Here is an 18,299-nt window from a genome sequence, read left to right as displayed (position 1 = left end):
TTATATGATGTAACTGGTTATTTAAAAGTATAGTGAAAAGCTGGTTGTAATTATTCATTATAAATATGGTATTCAGCAGACTAGAATTCAAGACTGTATTTGAAAGTTATGGTGCACCTAATGCATATTTCTGTTAATTGGTGCAGACATTTTAAAGCATAAATTTTTTATTACTTTAGATCATTTTTTTGGAGTGGCTTTTCATTCTGTTCCCATTCAATAGGGCAGCTCGTGACCTACAGTCCTTTGAAATCACAATCTTCTCCGTGCGTCTGCATTTTAATATCCAGAGACTAATTGTGAGGTCATAAGGGGTAGTCAAGCAGAAGTTGAAGGCACTGAGTGGAAAGTACTTTGATTTATTGGCCCTAAAGAATTTACATACTCAATATTGAATAAGAGAAAGGAATAAAAAGCATGATTAAGGTAAATATGAAACTTCTCAATTGTAGCTTTCATGGCTTTTGAAGTGTAATGCCCTGAAATATAACCTTAAACTTGAATCAACCTACAGATGCCATTTCAAATTAGAATAGTTACATATGGTTTCCCTTTTTGCATGGTGTGTGTATCTATATGCAAACCTGTGTTCCATGCAAGTTATTTCAAAAGATAAATTTTAAATAATGAAAGCATCAGAGTATCTGAGTGGCTAAGCATCATTGGGGTAGATAATGTACCTTTTAGCTTATCCCATCTCATTAACGACCTTTCATTCTGGTGTTTCTGTATATTCAGGTGAATTGACAGAAAAAGCTAATACATTTGTCAGAGAAGAAATTATAGAACCACTAGTGTTTTGATAGACTTCAGGTGGTTCTTTCTTTGAGTTTGGCTCTTTAACAATCTGCTGCTTTGTGTTGAGCAGGAAGGCTAGAGTGTTGCTTTTCACCTGTCATTGTCCTCAGTATGCTGCATGGCCCCTGGGAATAGAACACTGTTTTGGGTGGTGGGGAGTAGAAAGGGTGTAAAGTAGTTACTGTCTCTGTGCCCTTGGGCAGAGGGCTGTGGTCTAGGCCACCCACTGTCTGAGATTTCTCAGAAACCCTTCTTCCATTTAATTGTCATTATCATCATCTATTATTGATTTAACCTCTCATGCTACTTATTTTTAAATCCTTACTACCTAGACGTAATGCATTTGTGCCCACATTAATGTTGTACAGCATGTGGCTGCTAATCCCTGCATGTTTCATGAGGCTGTGTGAAATTAAATTATGCGCGGGCCAACTTGTTAAATGTCCCCCAAACAAATGATGTAAGGTTCCTTTCCTTAAGGAATTTGCATTAAGAAAACAATGCCCACAGATGTTGTTTTTTTAATAGCAAGTCTAAAAAAATTGAGTCTATTTTTTAAGAAGTTAATACAAGTAAAGGAGATTATTCAACAAAGAAAGAGACATTAATACAACATCTTTTGCTAGCATGTCATTTTTCCTTCCTTGTCCTCCTCTTGGGTCCTGCCAATTTCTGTCGGGGAGAAAAATCAGGTGAACTTATCCAGTCACAGCATTTCTCTCTTTCTTTCTCTCTCTTTCTTTCTTTTAAATGTAGACTTCCTATTGTAGGTTTGCTGGATCTATTAGAGCAAAGTTATTTCAAATTTAAAGGCTTATTAGCAAAATATATAGAACATGATTAATATTTATAAGGTCAAACTGTAGTTTTGCAGCTTGATTATAACAGACTTTAAGCCTCTTTTATAAAAAAAATTACTGTTGACTTCTCTAACTGTAAAGGTAAAATTTCCAAGCTGATTCTAAGCCACAGAGCCTGAGTTAAAGTGTAAAAGACCAGGCATCCTAAAGTTTCCAAAGTGCAGAGATTGGGTTAAAAAGTAAAAGAGTAGGTATTGTTAGAGTCCCTCTGCTACCCCCAAAACCTGTAATCCCTGTAGCTGTTAGGACAATACTGGAACTGCCCAGTAAATATTTCCACTGACTTTCTGGTTGTTTAATAGCTAAGGGTTCCAAGTTGCTTGGCACGTAGGCATTGCAGGACCTAAACCAATCAGTTTGAATGTGTACCCCACCTAGGAGCACCAATCACTCCTGCCTGATTGTTCCCGCCAATGTATGCACTAATCCTGACTCAGGGTTGTTGTTCAATTTTCCCGCGCCTCATGATGATTTGTTCTGATGTATGCAAAGCCCCCCACCCTCTCCAAAAAGTGTACTTAAGCTCCACTTGAACTCTGCTCTGGGCTCTGGGCTGCTCTCCCTTCTTGAATGAGCACAGAGTCCCAGCGCGCTGAAATGGATCCCCAATAAATATCCCCTTTTGCCAATTGCATGGAGACAGTCTCTTGGGTGGTCTCTCCCTCCGACGTTTCGCCAGACCTTTACATAACTTGTCTCAAGTAATAAACCAATACCTACCTATTCATAGTGAGAAAGAGAATATAATAGGCAACTCAGAATAATAGATAATCCAAAAGTCACATTTGTTTATGTTCTTATGTCCATTGTAATTTTATTTTTAGCATCTGTGGCATGTTTACATTCTTGATGTGCATATTTTACTTGGTTAAATTTATTTATTTTCTTAAAAATATAGTTGTAGGCTGTAGATCTTGTTTAAAATCGCAATTAAAAAATTGCAATGGATAGTTAAAAGTTGACTATTTAAAATAATCGGTAATGTCGAGTGCCAGTCTTAACTAGGTGATTGGTACCCTATTCTTTCTTCAGCACTAAGACAACATAGTTAAATTGAGGTCTTTAAAAAAAATAATATCCTTTTATTTCATATCACTATTGGAATTTCTTGTTATAGCATTATTGATAGAAATGAATTTTAGTGTAAGTTTTAGAGCTTATTCAGATAAAGTTATAATTTAGTCAATAAATGGCTGAATAAAACTGAGTAAAGAATCAGAAACTTCTGGAATTTAAACATGTTGAATGGCTACATCTGCTATGTAATTAGGGGCTGATTATCTCGGAGTTAGAATGTTACCCAAGTGTGAAGAAATTGCCTGTTGCAAAAGGACCTTGTGGCCTGACCTCAGGATAAACCGATTAAAGAATGAAATTGGGTTTGAATAAAACATACTGGACCATGGAAGCCTGTGCAGTATTTGAAAACCAAGAAGCAGATCTTGGTGTTCTTTAGTCATTAACAGCCCTGCTTAGATTACCGGTGATCCCAGGTAATGTTAGAAATCTGAGAGTGGTCACACTTTTTCAGCATGATCATTGAACCTCCTGAGAGCTTAATAGTTTTTTAAACTGCCTTTGTTACTGTCTTTCTTTATTTTTATATATAATATATAAATATAATTATATATACTATATAAATGTGATTATATATAATACATAAATGATTATAGATAATATATAAATACAAATGCATAAAATTAAACCTGTAGATAAGATTATATAGATGTAATTTTTGATATTATCTGCTAATCTTAAAATTTAGTGACTCAAAAACAAAATAGAGTAATGTGATTTGCTTGTCTTCTGTTCAAAGGAAAAAATGAGTCGAGGTGACTTCAGGTTATCACACACACAATCACACACACACACACACACACACACAGTTGTGTGTCAAAGCCCAAGGCTTTAAAATATCTGTGTACTTTTTTTTGTTGTTGTTGTTGTTACCAAGGATTAAGCCCAGGGGTGCTTTACCATTGAGCTACATCCCGTGCTTTTTTATTTTTTGAGATGGGATCTTGTTAAGTTGCTGAGGCTGGCCTCAAACTTGTGATCCTCTTGCCACAGCCTCCCAAGTCACTGAGATTAGAGGCATACAGCACCACACTTGGCTTCTCTGTGTACTTTTATCTTTGTGTGTGTGTGTGTGATTTTCTGGTGCTGGGGATGGGGCCCAGGGTCTCCTACATGTAGGGCAAGTGCTCTACCAATGAGCCGCACACCCTCAGCTCCCTTAATTTAAATTAAATTTTAAAATTTAATTTAAAATTTAATTTTATCTTTAATTTTAATGATTTTCAAAAGTAAATTTCCTTTTACTCTATAACAGATTTTTAAGTAAATGTGTTCATAAAATTATAAAGAACTTAGAATTTCTCAATTTCATAGGTACTCATTTGTCTCTCTAATAATGTCAAAAGAAGTCTTAGAATATTCTGTGTAAGGATACAATTTGCTTTTTTCTTTCAGATAAACTGAAGATTATTCACCAAGCACATAAATCAAAGGTATGTTCCACTTGTGCAGTATCTGGCACTTAGCAGTAATCCATATTAGTTGAACTGGTGAGTAAGTGAATGTGCATGTAAGTCTTTTCCATTATAATAGCATTTTTTATCTTATAGGTACTCTTTCTATAGCCTTACTTTCTGATTAGAGAATTAAACAAACAAACAAACAAACAAACACAAAAAAAACTAAGCTGTATATGCCTGCTCATAGATTCTTTTAAAAAGTGTTAATAAAATAAAGCATACCAGGGCTGGGGATATAGCTCAATAGAGTGCTTGCTTTGCATGGCCCTGGGTTCTAATCCCCAGCACCACACACACACACAAACACACACACAAAAAAAAAAAAAAAGCATACCATAAATTTATATAACATAAACATAAAACAATAAAGAAATATAGGGAAGCCACTTATTGTCTGTCAGTCTACTCTCTTTGACTTTCTTAAGTCCACAGAAGAACTGGGCTAGAAGCTGACCCAGAGGATCTGCTTGCCATGGTGCTTGCTGTAAGAGAAGGTTCAGGACCACAGCTCACTCTACAGAGGGCGCCATCTGCAATCTGAATTCTGTCCTTTAGCTGTTTGTGTGTGTACCATATGTTTACATTGCTCTTTTCTTACTTTAGTCATGTTTTATTAAGCCACAATCAAAGGTTTGCTTCTCATTACAGAGCAGTGTTTTTTCTCAGTGGCCTTCCCTATGATGTTCACACAGGGACAAGGGACCATATCTTATTCTGTATGCCTCTTGTATCTCCAGTACCTTGGGCAATGCCTGGTTCACATGAATTTTTCCAAAACAAGTTTTGAATGAAGTATTTATAAAGTTTATTTTGTTTCATTCTGGGTGTAGTCATAGATATACTCCATGAACTCAATCAGCTTTCAAAAAGATGTTTGCCACAGATCACAAAGAGGATATGTCTGTTGCCTCTGGATTAGTAACTTTGTGGGATTTTTCTTTTGTATGTGCAAATTTTATCATATCCATTGTCAAGTACCTCATGCTCACAGGCGTCAGGGATCAAGTGTGGCATCTTCCCCTCCTTCGGGTATTAGAAAGTTCTGCCACTATATCTGGCCACAGACTTTAACCATTTTCTCTTCTCCAGGTCTGAAATGTTTTCAACTTGGACCCTAAAATGTAGAGAAGAGCAACTGTGGTTCTATTTTATATGGAATAAACATATGTAAATTTGTTATAAAAATATAAATAATGGGGCTGGGGATGTGGCTCAAGCAGTAGCACGCTCGCTCACCTGGCATGCATGTGGCCCGGGTTCGATCCTCAGCACCACATACAAACAAAGATGTTGTGTCCGCCGAAAACTAAAAAAATAAATAAATATTAAAATTCCCTCTCTTCAAATAAATAAATAAATAAATAAATATATAAATAAAGTTGAAATGAAGCAATATGCTCTTAGAAAAAGTTGTGAAGCTGGGCTGGGGATGTGGCTCAAGCGGTAGCGCGCTCGTCTGGCATTCGTGCAGCCCGGGTTCGATCCTCAGCACCACATACCAACAAAGATGTTGTGTCCGCCAAATACTAAAAAAAAATAAATATTAAAAAAAATTTCTCTCTCTCTCTCCCTCTCTCTCACTGTCTCTCACTCTTTAAAAAAAAAAAAGAAAGAAAAAGTTGTGAAGCAAATTGTGCATGTCATTCTCCATTCAGCGTTAATTTTATATTGTTTGTCTTGCTTGTAAGCTTATTTTTTCCTAGAAAGAGGAATTGGCAAATTCTTCATTCTTTGTAATGAAGACCGTGTTCATCATGTTCAAATAATCAGTAGTATATGTAAAAATTATTTTTTAAAAATCAGGAAATTTTCCTTCAGGAAAAAAAATTTGAAATAAAAACTTAGAAGAAAAAAAATCTTAGAAGTGTTATTTACACTTAAAATGCATGTCTCTCCTTGGTGCATTATATATAGAATCATCCCTCAGGATTGGTTCCAGGACCCTTGTGGATACCAAAAGCCACAGATTCTCCATGTTTCTTATATAAAATGGTATAGTATTCATGTAAAACCTGTGTGTGTTCTCCCATACACTTGGACTCATTTCTAGTTTACTTATAATACTTAATACAATGTAAATGCACTGTAAATGATTGTTATACTATATTGTTTAGGGAATAATGTTGAGAAAAAAGTCTCCACACGTTCAGTACAGATGCAACCAGCATAGTCCAAACCAAGTGTTCAGCCTGCAGCTGATTGACTTTGCAGATCACCAACCTTCCATACAAAAGACCAGCTGTAGTTTCAAAATTAGGACTATTTTTTTTTCAGTTGAACAAATAATTTGTTTAATTATTTGGTAGATCCCCAAAACAAATGAAGTCACTTAGAATGTTTCTGGACTCTGGCTTTATAAAACTTCATTTAACCGTAACAATCCAAGTCTGGACTCTGTACCCTGGAGAGGCTTCTTGAAGCTTCCAAGAGATAAGGTCTGTTTTTACAGATACAGTTTTAAAACTTCAGAAAAACTTCACCTACATGTTCTTATTGGTGCCTTATATGACTACAAGACATTTTTCTCATTTCCAAGTGATTGCTGTCTTTTTATCTTCTGTTTCCGTCTGCAAGGCCTATAGCATCTCTGGCCAAGCTTGTCAGTTTTTTAGGCCAGTTGGAATTTTAATTTCTTTCCTCAGCCAAAGCGAGAGACTTCCAGCTAACCCTTAATGAACTTCTTCACATAAGGGTCTAGAGACTTTCCTAATTGCAATTACCAGGTGTCCTCAAAAATTTCTTCTCATCACCACAATAAAAAGGCTGTCTGGATCCCTGCCCACCTAAGCCTCCTGTTTGGACTATGAGCTAAATGTCTTTTAGTGAATGAATAAAAGTAGAATGCAAATGATTATCATAATATTACTGTGCTATGATTATCAAGAAATTCATAAAAATGTGTGTATGAGTATTATGGATTGTAATCAGTAGGCTGTTTATATTATAGTGAGAATAATTTTTGCTAGAAAGATTTGAAATAAAAACTTTGATCTCCATCTTACATTTTGTGGGTTTGGAAATCAAATAGCTATCCTTATTAAAGGAATAAATCATATCCTCGAATAAACTGTGTAAGAAATGTGCAAAATCTTCAAGAAGGAAATTTTTTTTATTATTAATTTATTGTGCTGGAGATTGAACCCAGGGCCTCACACGTGCTAAGCAAGTACTGTACCACTGAGCTACACCCCAAACCCAGAAGAAAATTAAATGCTACTGTTCTTTCCCATCTTCACCACAAACATACTTGAAAAATGAATCCAAACTCTGGGAATAATTATTCAGTCTCATAAAGTAAGCTCCTCTTAAGATCTATGCATTTTATTATGTTAAATTCCACTTTAGTTTAACAACAACAAAAAAGTGAAATATACCATGAGGAATCCAAAATAAGACTTACATAGAAATAGTTATGCAATTTTAAATAGGAACGTGCAATAGTATGAAGATATCAATTCTTGGTTAATTTACAATTTTAATAGTACCTTGATAAAGTAGTAATAGTTGCATATATGTAAATTATAGAAGCTTATTAAAAAGTTAATACATAAAAAATAAAAAGAGAAGAATTCTGAAAAAAAATAAGTGATTAGCCCTAATATATATTAGGACATTATTATAAAATTCTAATAATTAACAATGTGTGGCACTGTCACATGAATTGGTAGTTCAGTGGCACAGAATTAAAAATCCAAATATGGACTCAAATATACATGGAAATTTAGTATATAGTAAATATGGCATTTCAAATCTATGGACAAAAGATGGAGGATTCAATAAATGGTATTGAAATAGCTGGGTTGACATCTAGAAGACTAGTTGAATTCCTATCTTTTTCTTTATGCCAAAATAAATCCCCATTGTTTTAATGACTCATGTAAAAATTTAAATTCATAGAGGAGGTTAGAGAAGAAACAGGTTGAACCTGAGTTGATAATTTGTTCAAGTTGGGTAATTGGTATGGGGCAGGGTTCATTACACTATTCTATATATATTATATGTTCAAATTTCTCCACAATTAAAAGTTTTAAAAATGAAATTCATAAAAATATGTGAAGAAAACATGGAATTTAAAACATAATCTTGCAGTGGAGAAGTCTTTTGAAGTATGATAGAAATTGAGCAATCATAAAAGACTGACATTTTATTTCATTCATTAACTTATTCAATAAAAATAAGTTAGCAGGAGGTAAAGAAGAAGGTACATTTCTCTTCCCCCTTTCTAGAGATGAGGAAACTGAGTCTTAGTTTATGTAGTTTGTTTGCACACAGCTGAGTGCCGGGGGAGTCTGGATTTGAACCCACCTCTAACTGGAAAGCCAGGGCTGTCACAGTGCACAGTGTGTGCACTTAGTAGGTTTGCACTGTATATCCCTTAATGCCATTAAGGGAGTAGAATGTGACTTGATGTGATTCGGATTATTACTGTGATTCCAACTTCAGCTCCACCTCTTTGGGAAGTCTTGCTGAATGCAGAAGCATATCAGTATTGTTGAAATGCATGTTTTCTTTCTTTTTAGACAAATGAACTGGTGTTGAGTTTGGAAGATGACGACAGACTCCTGCTAAAAGAAGACAGCACCCTGAAAGCAGCCGGAATTGGTGAGGAAGGGGAATGATCTTGCTGAAGGGGCACTCACATTCCCGGCCTATGTGGCCAGGCCTGGCTGGTTATATTTGATAACTCCCTGTGATTTGAATGCCTCTTGCTGCTCTTCATACTCTCCCATCCCTATTCAAAGGAAGAGGAAAACGCATTCTGATCATTTGATCGAGGGCAGTCGTTATCTTCTCACCAAATGGGCAAAATGCAAATAGTTCGTTCAGAAGGTTTGCTCAGAATCCTGTTGAGGGTCATTTTAAATGATTGACAGGCTATTAGTACCATGTCTACTTACTCTCATCAGTGTCATTCGAGTCGATGGTTTGAGAGAAATGGACGTAGTAGAACTAATGTGAAATAATGAAATGAGATGTTGTTTGTATAACGTACAGTGTGGCTTCTGATAGTCATCCAAGTCACTCAGGGCTGACCAAGGCACAGAATTTTAAATAGGGACCTAGTGTGTGCAGTTGAAGAATTGCCTGATTTAACTATTAAACCTAGAATGTGTGTATAGTTCCAATTTTTAAAAAATGTATGTGACATATCTTGTGGCCATTAGATGTCACTGTTATTCTACTTACACGGTCACCTTAAGCTGATCTGGCAATAGAGGAGTACAGATTAGCTCGGAGGTCCCAGCAGGTGAAGGCATTGTGTCACTAACACACCTCTGTGGTCTGTGACCATGATGCAAAGTCACAAATCACACTTCCTTCAAAACATGCAAGGTGAGGTCCACACTGGGAACCTGTACATTTTTTGTTTGTTTTATTCTGTTGAGTTTTTTTTTTTTAATTGGGGATTAAATGCAGGAGTGTTTTTACCATTGAGCTACAACCCCAGTCCTTTTATAAAATATCCATATTTTGAGACAGGTTCTTGCTAAGTTGCTAAGGCTAGCCTCAAACTTAAGATCCTCTAGCCTCAGCCTCCCAAGTTGCTGGGAGTATAGGTGTACACCACCTCACCCAGCAGGAATTCACTTTTGAAATGATTCACGTGAATAATGTGAATTTCTGACATGGGCATTTCTATTTAAATAGAATTTTACATGGCCGTTTGTAAAATCAGACTTGTTTCAGTGTATAAAACTGTGCTATTTGCTAGGATCAGTGTTGTTCCCTATAATGAATATGTGAGATGGATTTTTATTTGAAAAACATTATTTAATTGGCACTTATTTCTTCAAATGTTATTACATTATTGTATCAGGTGGCTCCTGTGTTATTGAGACATGTGGCACCTAGGGGTAGCCCTGTTTGTCTTTAAAGCATAATGTTATAATGAATATAATAGACTGGCCTTGTTGTGGAAATTGGCAGATAGCTCCATGGAAAAGGTTAGAAAATGCAAAAAACAAACCAAAAAAAGAAAGGTAAGATTTTTAACGAGATGATGCAGTTGACATCTCATATAAATGGGAAAAGATTGAATTAACCAGAAAATTACATCAGGTCCATTGCCAAAATATTCAGGAAAATAAATTTCAAATTTTATCTCAGTCTTTATTCCAAAAGGAATTCTAGATGAAATAAATGTTATACTGTAAAAATTAAGAAAACAAAATATGCAGCTCAGTGATAACCTAATATTGGAGAGAGAAGAGCTTTCTGAACAGGACTCTAAAGGCCAGTGCCGTAAAAGGAGAAAGCAAGAGATTTGACCAAATAACTCCCCCGCCAATTATAAACCATTAAAGGAGAAACAATAAACTATGAAAATCATGTGAAACATAAATGAAAGATAAAGTTATTAGCCAGACTTTTGTAAAGAGCTCTTGTATTAGTATGAGAGGATATGAAATCTGATAGAAGGTATAGCTAACATAGGAAAAACAGTTGTACCTTATTGGTAATGAGAGATGCACATTAAAATAGACACTGCTTTTTATCATGGTCTAGTGGTTAAGAATAACAGCGCAGAGCCAGCGAGTGGGGTCAGACCTCGATTCTGCTTCTCACTCTGTGGGTGACCTTGGTCAAGTAGCAGTTAGTACAGGATTAGCGGTTGTGAAAAAAAAATGCAGTACCCAGGGGAGCCCCTGGGGTAAGGAAATGGTGTTTCTCAGTACCACTGTTGGGAATGTATGTTGCCTCTCATGTTCCGTAGATCAAGTTGAACATTCTCTTGTGTTTGTTACTAAATCAGATATGTGCTTCTTCAAACTCTGAGGTTGTGGTCTGCCTTCAGAGCGATGGTGGGGTTCTCTTTTACCTTCCCTGTTTGTGAATCACTGACACAGGAATTTTTATATAGCAAAGAATAATGTGCAGTACCATTATCATTTGGAAATGTATCCATAGACATGTTTATATTTTACACAGAGAAAAGATCATATACCACAATTATAGAAATGCTTTCTCAGGGTGGTGGTATTGCCAGTAAACTGAGTTTCCTTTCTTCTCTGTATTATCTTAATATGATTATTGGGATTTGCAAAATTTTTCATAGTTTATAAGTATTCCTTATAATTAAGGAACCAGTTTTTTAAAAGAATAATAAATCTCTAATCACTTGCTTTGTGACCTTCTGTAAGCCACTAGGCCTCTCTGAACTTCAGTTTTGTTTTCTCTATAAATGTGAATAATGAAACCTCTTTCAGAAGGTTTCATATGGATTGAAAAGAATGAAGGTGTCCAGGACAATGCATGGAAAAGGCCCTACAAAATAACTATTTTATTTGGAACCCATTTTGGAGGTGGCATTTGGCAAATATTTTGAATTTGCTAGGACAGAGTTTGCCTCATTCTCATTTATTTCAGACTGACTTATGTAACGGACCATCTTTAAAAGCGAGAATCAAATCCCTCTTTTTGTCATTCTTGTTGTCAGGCCACAGAACTTTGATCAGATTCAGATCCTTTTCATGGTTTCTCCACTTGGGTCAGGGTGGTATGGGGAGCAGACCGCCCCTGAGACCCAGGCAGAGCAGTGGCCTTGGCCATGGCGCGACTTCAGTCCCTGCCAGGAGCTGTTTCCTCTGCTATTTCCTAGCAGCTTGTTGTTGTCCTCCTGACAGCAAGCCAAGGTGGTATCCAGGCAAAGAAATGAGGATCCCCAGAGAGCAGCAGAAAATTCTAAGTAGGAACTGAGTTGCAAAAAATGATAATTGAGAGTCAGGCATGGAGTGCACACCTGTGATCACAGCTGCTTGGGATGCTGAGGCGGGAAGATCTCAAGTTCAAGGCCAGCCTGGGAAATGTACTGAGACCCTCTCTAAAAATGAAATAAAAAGGCCTGGGGATGTAGCTCAGTGGGAGAGCACTCTCCTAGCATGTGTAGGCCCGACTTTAATCCCAAGTACCACACCAAAACCACAAAGAAACAAAAACCGTGATACTTGAAGTATGTGATTTTTCTACGGAATTTTCCCTCCCTCCCTCCGTGCTGTGTCTGATTAGGTTTCTAAGAGGTTTAAGAGAAAAATTCGAAGTCATCCCTCTCTCCCTTTTCACCACTTGATCTTGCTGGAGAGCTGTCACTCTGCTATCACAGCCAGTTGCCATGGGAATAATGCCAGTGTAACAAATTTATCATCATGACTCTTCTGCAGGAGTCATGAAAGGAAAAGAAAGGCTGGGAGGGGGAAATTAGGGGGGAAACTTGCTTTCAGAGTCTTTCATCTGCACCACAGATCCCCGTTGTATAGTCCACGTCTTACCCTGGTGCAGAAATACATAAATAAAGACGATTTCCTTTGTGGAAGAAAGAGAGAGGAGAATTTTACCTAGAAATGTCGTTTAAGATAGAAAAATTTTTATCTTGTTTTTAACAATAGTTTATGGATTAATTTTTCTAATTAATAAATTGCATGTAAGTTGTGGGGTGGGAGATATTTTATCTCTTTCATTTTACTGCATCCATTTATCTTTTGAATCCACTCTGGTATAAGAAAGAAATTGAGGCAGAGAAATTCTTCTCAAGCCAGTTGTGTTTTCTTGGAAATGTTTTAAAGCAAGTTACAGTAGGCCAGACTGTATGCACTTATTTGAGGAAAGAGTTGTTGTCAAGCCAGTCCCTGTAATAATTCCAAAACTCCCTCGTGGTTTGTTTTCATTTTGCTCCTGTCATCTATCCCCGAGTAGAACCTGGTCCTGTGCATCACATCTCTGGTTTTCTCCTCCATGTGGCTAAAACAGGTTTCTTTTCTTCCTGCTTCTTTATCAGGATCATGTTTGACTTGGGCTTCCTTAAGGTTTGGGCCTTTTCCCTATCTTGAGGCGTCCTCATTTTCTTCTTTGACAGAGCCCCAAGTGGCTCCTCTTCATGCTGACATTATAACAGCAATGTTCATTGTAACAATTGACTTGGTTAGAAATCAGTGATTTCAGAACAAGGAGTCAGAATGCACTGCACAGATTGTTCTTCCCTGGCTTCTATTTATTTTTTGAATTTTTAAAAATTATCTTTGACAATAATTGTACATATTGGTGGTAAAAATGAATATTTTGATACATATATATAAAACGTGTAATGATCAAATCAGGGTAATTAGCACATCTATCACCTCCGACATTTATGTCTTCTTTGGGTGGGAACATTCAAAATCCTTTCTTCAGGCCATTTTGGAATATACAATAAATTATTGTTAACTGCAGTCACCATACTGGGATTAGCACATTAGAACTTATTCCGTCTACCTAACTAACTTTATACCCATTGATCAATCTCTCCCTAACCTATTTCCCTCCCAGTTTTACTCTCTAATTCTATAAAAACATTCTTTAGCTTCCACATGTAAGAATATGTAGTATTTGTCTGTCTATTCTTTCTGTCCCTGGCTTATTTCCCTTAACATAATGTCCTCCAATTCCATCCATGTCGCCACAAATGACAGGATTTCACCCTTTTATGCCTGAATAATATTCCACTGTGTGTATGACTATCCTTCCCATTTTACTTTCCTCTTGCTACTATGGAAATTGCAGGCACATGCTCAGTCAGTCCAGTCAGTTTTTACCATTTGTTTTCTTAGGTCTGTAGTTTGGTATCTCTTACCAGTTGATCCAAAACACATTTGAAGAAGGTATGACAATAAGAGCACAGGAGTTGCTCTCTTTACTGGATTGTGAGCTTCTTTGGTGAAAACTTTGAAATAGAACTCAACTCAGAGCATCTCTTTGATTTGTAGATTGGGGTTTTGTGGAGTTTGGAAAGATATGGTGGATTCCTGGAGCAGGACAGAGGGTGAAACTTTGTTTCAGATTTGGTCTCAAATTGCCCCATGAATCTCCTTTAAGTACACACACACACACACGCACACACGCACGCACGCACACACGCACGCACACACGCACGCACGCACACACGCACGCACGCACGCACGCACGCACACACACACACTCACCTGTGTGTGTGTGTATAATTTTTAAAAATCTGCAGTGATTGTCACATGACAGCTTGTCCTGATCACACCACAAAGCCAGTGCACACTTCTTGGTTTCCTTTCCCTAGCCCACAGGGGCTGACCCTTATACTACTTTGGGGCCAACCAGCTTGAGGCTTAAAAAGCAAGCAGCGAATCCTTGTCAGTAGATAAGTTCACTGAGATAGTGAAGGAGTTAAAAAACATTGCATTTAACTTATTTTGGGATTACCCACTTAAAATTGTTTTTTCTTGTTTTCAAGTCATTGTTAACTATTTTCCTGTTAAATGGTGTGTGTGTGTGTGTGTGTGTGTGTGTGTGTGTGTACGCGCGCGTGCACCTGCCTGTCTTTCTGACCAGTTAGGAAGCATTATATAATTGTTAATTTCATAGCCAAAGTTCAGATGTCCTGACTTGTGTTCATTTCATTAAACTAGAACATCAGTATTAAACTGATCCACAAATGCATTTGGAGGGCTCTGACTTGATTTCATTTGATAGTAAGACGAAGGGATGAAGTGGCGATGTATTTATTGGATTTTAGATTGCACGTTCATTTCAGATTCCCATGCCAACGCGCTCTGCACCTGACCGCACTGCCGCCTGCAGCACATTTAATTTAAAACCAGGTGCCCGAGGGGACCGGCACATGCTAGACTTCCTGAGGGTTCTTCCCCCACCATTTTTAAAGAAGCCATTTTAAATAGAATTTGGGCAGCACGAGTGTAAGGGATAATGGTGAAAAGAGCCATTGTGTAAAGGTCTTGAAAATCATTTGTAACTTGTTTTCACTTAAATCAGCAAATCAATTTGCAGTATTACATCCAGGAAATCATTCTCTAATATTTTCAATGGATTTAAAAACATTACTACTTCTGTCAATGAAGTTTTAAAATCCATTTTGTTTTACATTTTTTGGATTTCAGAGAAACTTGGAATGTGTATGTTTTCCAATATAAGGGTGAGCATTTTTTTTAATCACTTTGAATATTTGAGTTTAACCCATTTGTCAACCTAGCTTTGTTGAAAAAAGAACAGACTCATATGAAAATAAAATCATTACCCTGGATGATTTCATTTGGCACCTATGAGAGATGGCCTCAATACTTTATATAAATAACAAGTCGCTCTCTAAGTTAATTAGACTCATCGCAACAAAACTGCATTGTCAGTCTTTGCTTTCTGTCAGCTTATTCTGAACCTGCTCTTCCTGTATTGCAGATCTGCATGACATATTAGCTTCTCAAAAGGAGTACAGATAAATGTCAACTGCAGTAAGTGAAAATTGTAATTACAGGGAGCGTGGCTTGAGCCAAGTGCTGGCCGGGCAAAAACTGTGTAAAGTTCCATGTGTAAATAACACATCACAGACAAAGCCTCGCTCTGTGATTTTCAGGAAGAGAGTCCCTCTTGTTCGTTCTCCATTATTGCAAATTACCTACATCTATCTCTGAGCACACCTCCTTTCAAAAAGGAAACCCATTGAGCTTTTTGTTAAAAAGATAGCTCTCCAAATATCTTCTTTGAATATTGAATTTTCTGATGCCCCCTTTTCAATATGTTGCTGATTTCAAGTGTGGAGCCTCTTCCCCATTCTTTTAAATGCTCTTTCTTGTAAAACTGTCCTGCACACTTACCTGTTTGCTCAGGGTGCCTCTGTTTACAGCCCCTCCTCATTGGTTCCCATTCTCTCTGATGTCTCCCCCACAGTCTCACGGGGGTAAGAGTTTGTGATCTGATTTTCATCCACTCAGATTAAATTTTATCTTGAAGACATAGTAGGCTCTGAAAACATAATTTTGGTTTTTTCTTCGAACATGTGTGTGTTTTCTATAGTGAGCACAGTAGCTTATGATGGAGAAAGACTACATTTGATATTCTTGCAAATGGTAAAAACATTTTTAATGAGATGACATGCTAATCTCATTAATTTCATTCTTTTGTGATAAGTTCTAATGATGAGATTAGAGCTGTAAACCACACACCAGTGGTAATCCATGGCTCCCTTCTTATCATCGTATTTATTTGGCTTGAAGAGTTTTACTTGCCTGTTTTTAGAGTATATGTTAATTGCATACTCAGTATTCATTACAAATAATCTCTTCTGTTTTCTCCTCAGGATTCCAAAGGCCCTTTTGCTCTTTCTGTAAAAGCCAAGCAGACTGTATTAACTTCTGGTTTAATTTAAAAAACCAATGTGGAACTTGTTGGCGCAACACCTTAAAGAATCGCATGTTTAATAAATTGGAAGGCTTTCCATCAGATTTGTCTCCAGTCTGAATTAATAATGTTGCTGACTTATTGTTTTAGAAGATGGAGTCCTTGACCTGCTAGGTTGAAAGAATTGTGACTGCTCTGAACCTTTGTGGGTCCTTTAGCTGTGCCATCTCCCCAGTGAATAATTAGAGGTATTTGAAGGTATTGCGGTAGAAGCCAATTTGTGTCTTTCACTTTGCATATTGTTGAAGCCTCATGAATTAATCATAAGCAGGGCAAAAAATTAACTTCTTCAGACACATATTTTGATGGGTCATGAGGGAGAATGTAAAGTGATCTGTAAAATATTCTACTGATCCTCTAACTATTAAATTATTATACCTACGGGCTAATTTCAGGGAGGGGAGGGAGTCCCTCCCCCCTCAGGAACTGAGTAGCATATTGGAAAAAATATCAAGGTTTGTTAGTTTCCAGGACTGCAAAGAAGACTATAAATAAGCGATTTCATGATTTTCTGAAAAATCTTAATTCTTGTGTTAACTCTGGGTTTTAATTTTGCAGATTATTTTTCCTTTGATTTTTAAATTATTTTATTTTTATTTTTATTTTATTTTATTTTATTTATTTGATTTTTAGATTCTTACAACTACACCTGACACTTCTTGCTGATTTGATGAAACGTATGGTATCACCCAACAACTAACTGATATTTTTCATTGCAGGCGTCTGAAACCATTCCAAAATGCCAAACCAAAGTAATATGGATTTCCATACTTGTTTAAAATTTAGTTTTACATTAAAATCTCTTTTCCATTTTCTGTTTCTCTTTTTTCAGCCAGCGAAACAGAAATTGCATTCTTCTGTGAAGAAGATTATAAGAACTACAAAGCTAATCCCGTTTCATCCTGGTGAACAACGGCTCACCTCGGGGCTTCCTCTTTGCATACCTGTATTAAGCTCTTTATTCCACTAGTGAGTTTTTGAAATTGACAAATAAATCTTTAAAAATTAATCCCAGGCTCTGCTATTTGAACTGAAATTTGGTGATTTCTCTCTCTTTAGCCAGACTGGACTTCCTTCCTTCCTTCCTTCTTTTGATAATATGAGAAAAATGTGATTTTTTTAAGCGAAAAAAATTGTTATTGAATTAGTGATTCTTTTAGTGGTTTGCATGTTGGGTCCTTTAAAAAGAGAAGATCAAGGTCATACTGTTTATTTTATATTTTTTCCATAGTTTCTGGCTAGCACAGCTGTGACTGTCTTTGGCTGCCAGAGATGGGAAGAGGCTCTTAGGACTGTGGTGCCATCTTCTAGGTCAGGGAGTGTATGATGTTCCCGCCACAAGTGACATTGAATGGTGTTTACATGACGGAGGTTTTATGATGTAATCACTTTCCTTTTTTAGACATTGTGTTAGTCAGCTTTTGTTGATGTGACTAAAATACCTGATGAGAACAACTTGGAGGGGATAAAAAAAATTTACTTTGGGCTCACAGTTTCAGAGGTGAAACTGGTTGGCCAACTCCACGGTGGACTTGAGGTGAGGCAGAACATCATGGCGGAAGAGCGTGGTGGAGGAAAGCTGCTCAGCTCACAGCCACCTGGAAGCAGAGGGAATAAGGTGCCAGGGCTAAAATGTAATTTCGAGGGCAGCCTGCAGTGACCTGCTTCCTGCAGTTACACTCCACCTGCGTACAGTTACCCCCTTGTACAGACGTCCTTTCAAATTATTAATCCATCAAGTGGATTAAACCACTGATTCAGTTACAGCTCTTACAATCTAATCATTTCACCTCCAAATATTATGAACCTTCCTGCATTGCCTAACGTGAATTTTGGGGGGATACTTCATATCCAAACCATAACAGTTATCTAGGTTTGTACAAATAACATTGCTGGAAATTTTTTATTTTTC

General features: G+C 36.9%; 1 protein-coding gene and 1 long non-coding RNA gene across 9 annotated transcripts in view; one reads left to right on the top strand and one right to left on the bottom strand.

Moving 5' to 3' along the window:
* C7H2orf76 (chromosome 7 C2orf76 homolog) overlaps positions 1 to 17,396 on the top strand; it is a 60,876-nt gene extending 43,480 nt beyond the window's left edge. For 3 of the 8 annotated variants that reach the window (XM_078017243.1, XM_013357252.4, XM_078017248.1), the window contains exons 5-7: positions 4,131 to 4,168; positions 8,716 to 8,797; positions 16,287 to 16,471. In XM_078017243.1, the coding sequence (XP_077873369.1) occupies positions 4,131 to 4,168; positions 8,716 to 8,797; positions 16,287 to 16,447 (281 nt within the window). In that variant the 3' untranslated portion in view covers positions 16,448 to 16,471. The other 5 variants (XM_078017244.1, XM_005315919.5, XM_078017246.1 and 2 more) reach the window with 4 other exon arrangements.
* LOC144365515 (uncharacterized) lies at positions 4,985 to 8,720 on the bottom strand. Its single transcript, XR_013424035.1, has 2 exons — positions 5,432 to 8,720; positions 4,985 to 5,309 (listed from the first exon to the last, which is right to left on the bottom strand). It is a non-coding gene; the product is annotated as an uncharacterized LOC144365515 (long non-coding RNA).
* Positions 17,397 to 18,299: the final 903 nt, after the last annotated feature.

Source organism: Ictidomys tridecemlineatus, chromosome 7 (genome assembly GCF_052094955.1).
Source record: "Ictidomys tridecemlineatus isolate mIctTri1 chromosome 7, mIctTri1.hap1, whole genome shotgun sequence".
NCBI classification, from domain to species: Eukaryota; Metazoa; Chordata; class Mammalia; order Rodentia; family Sciuridae; genus Ictidomys; species Ictidomys tridecemlineatus.
The sequence above is the reverse complement of the archived record's forward strand: the minus strand, read 5'-3'. Positions and strand labels throughout refer to the sequence as shown.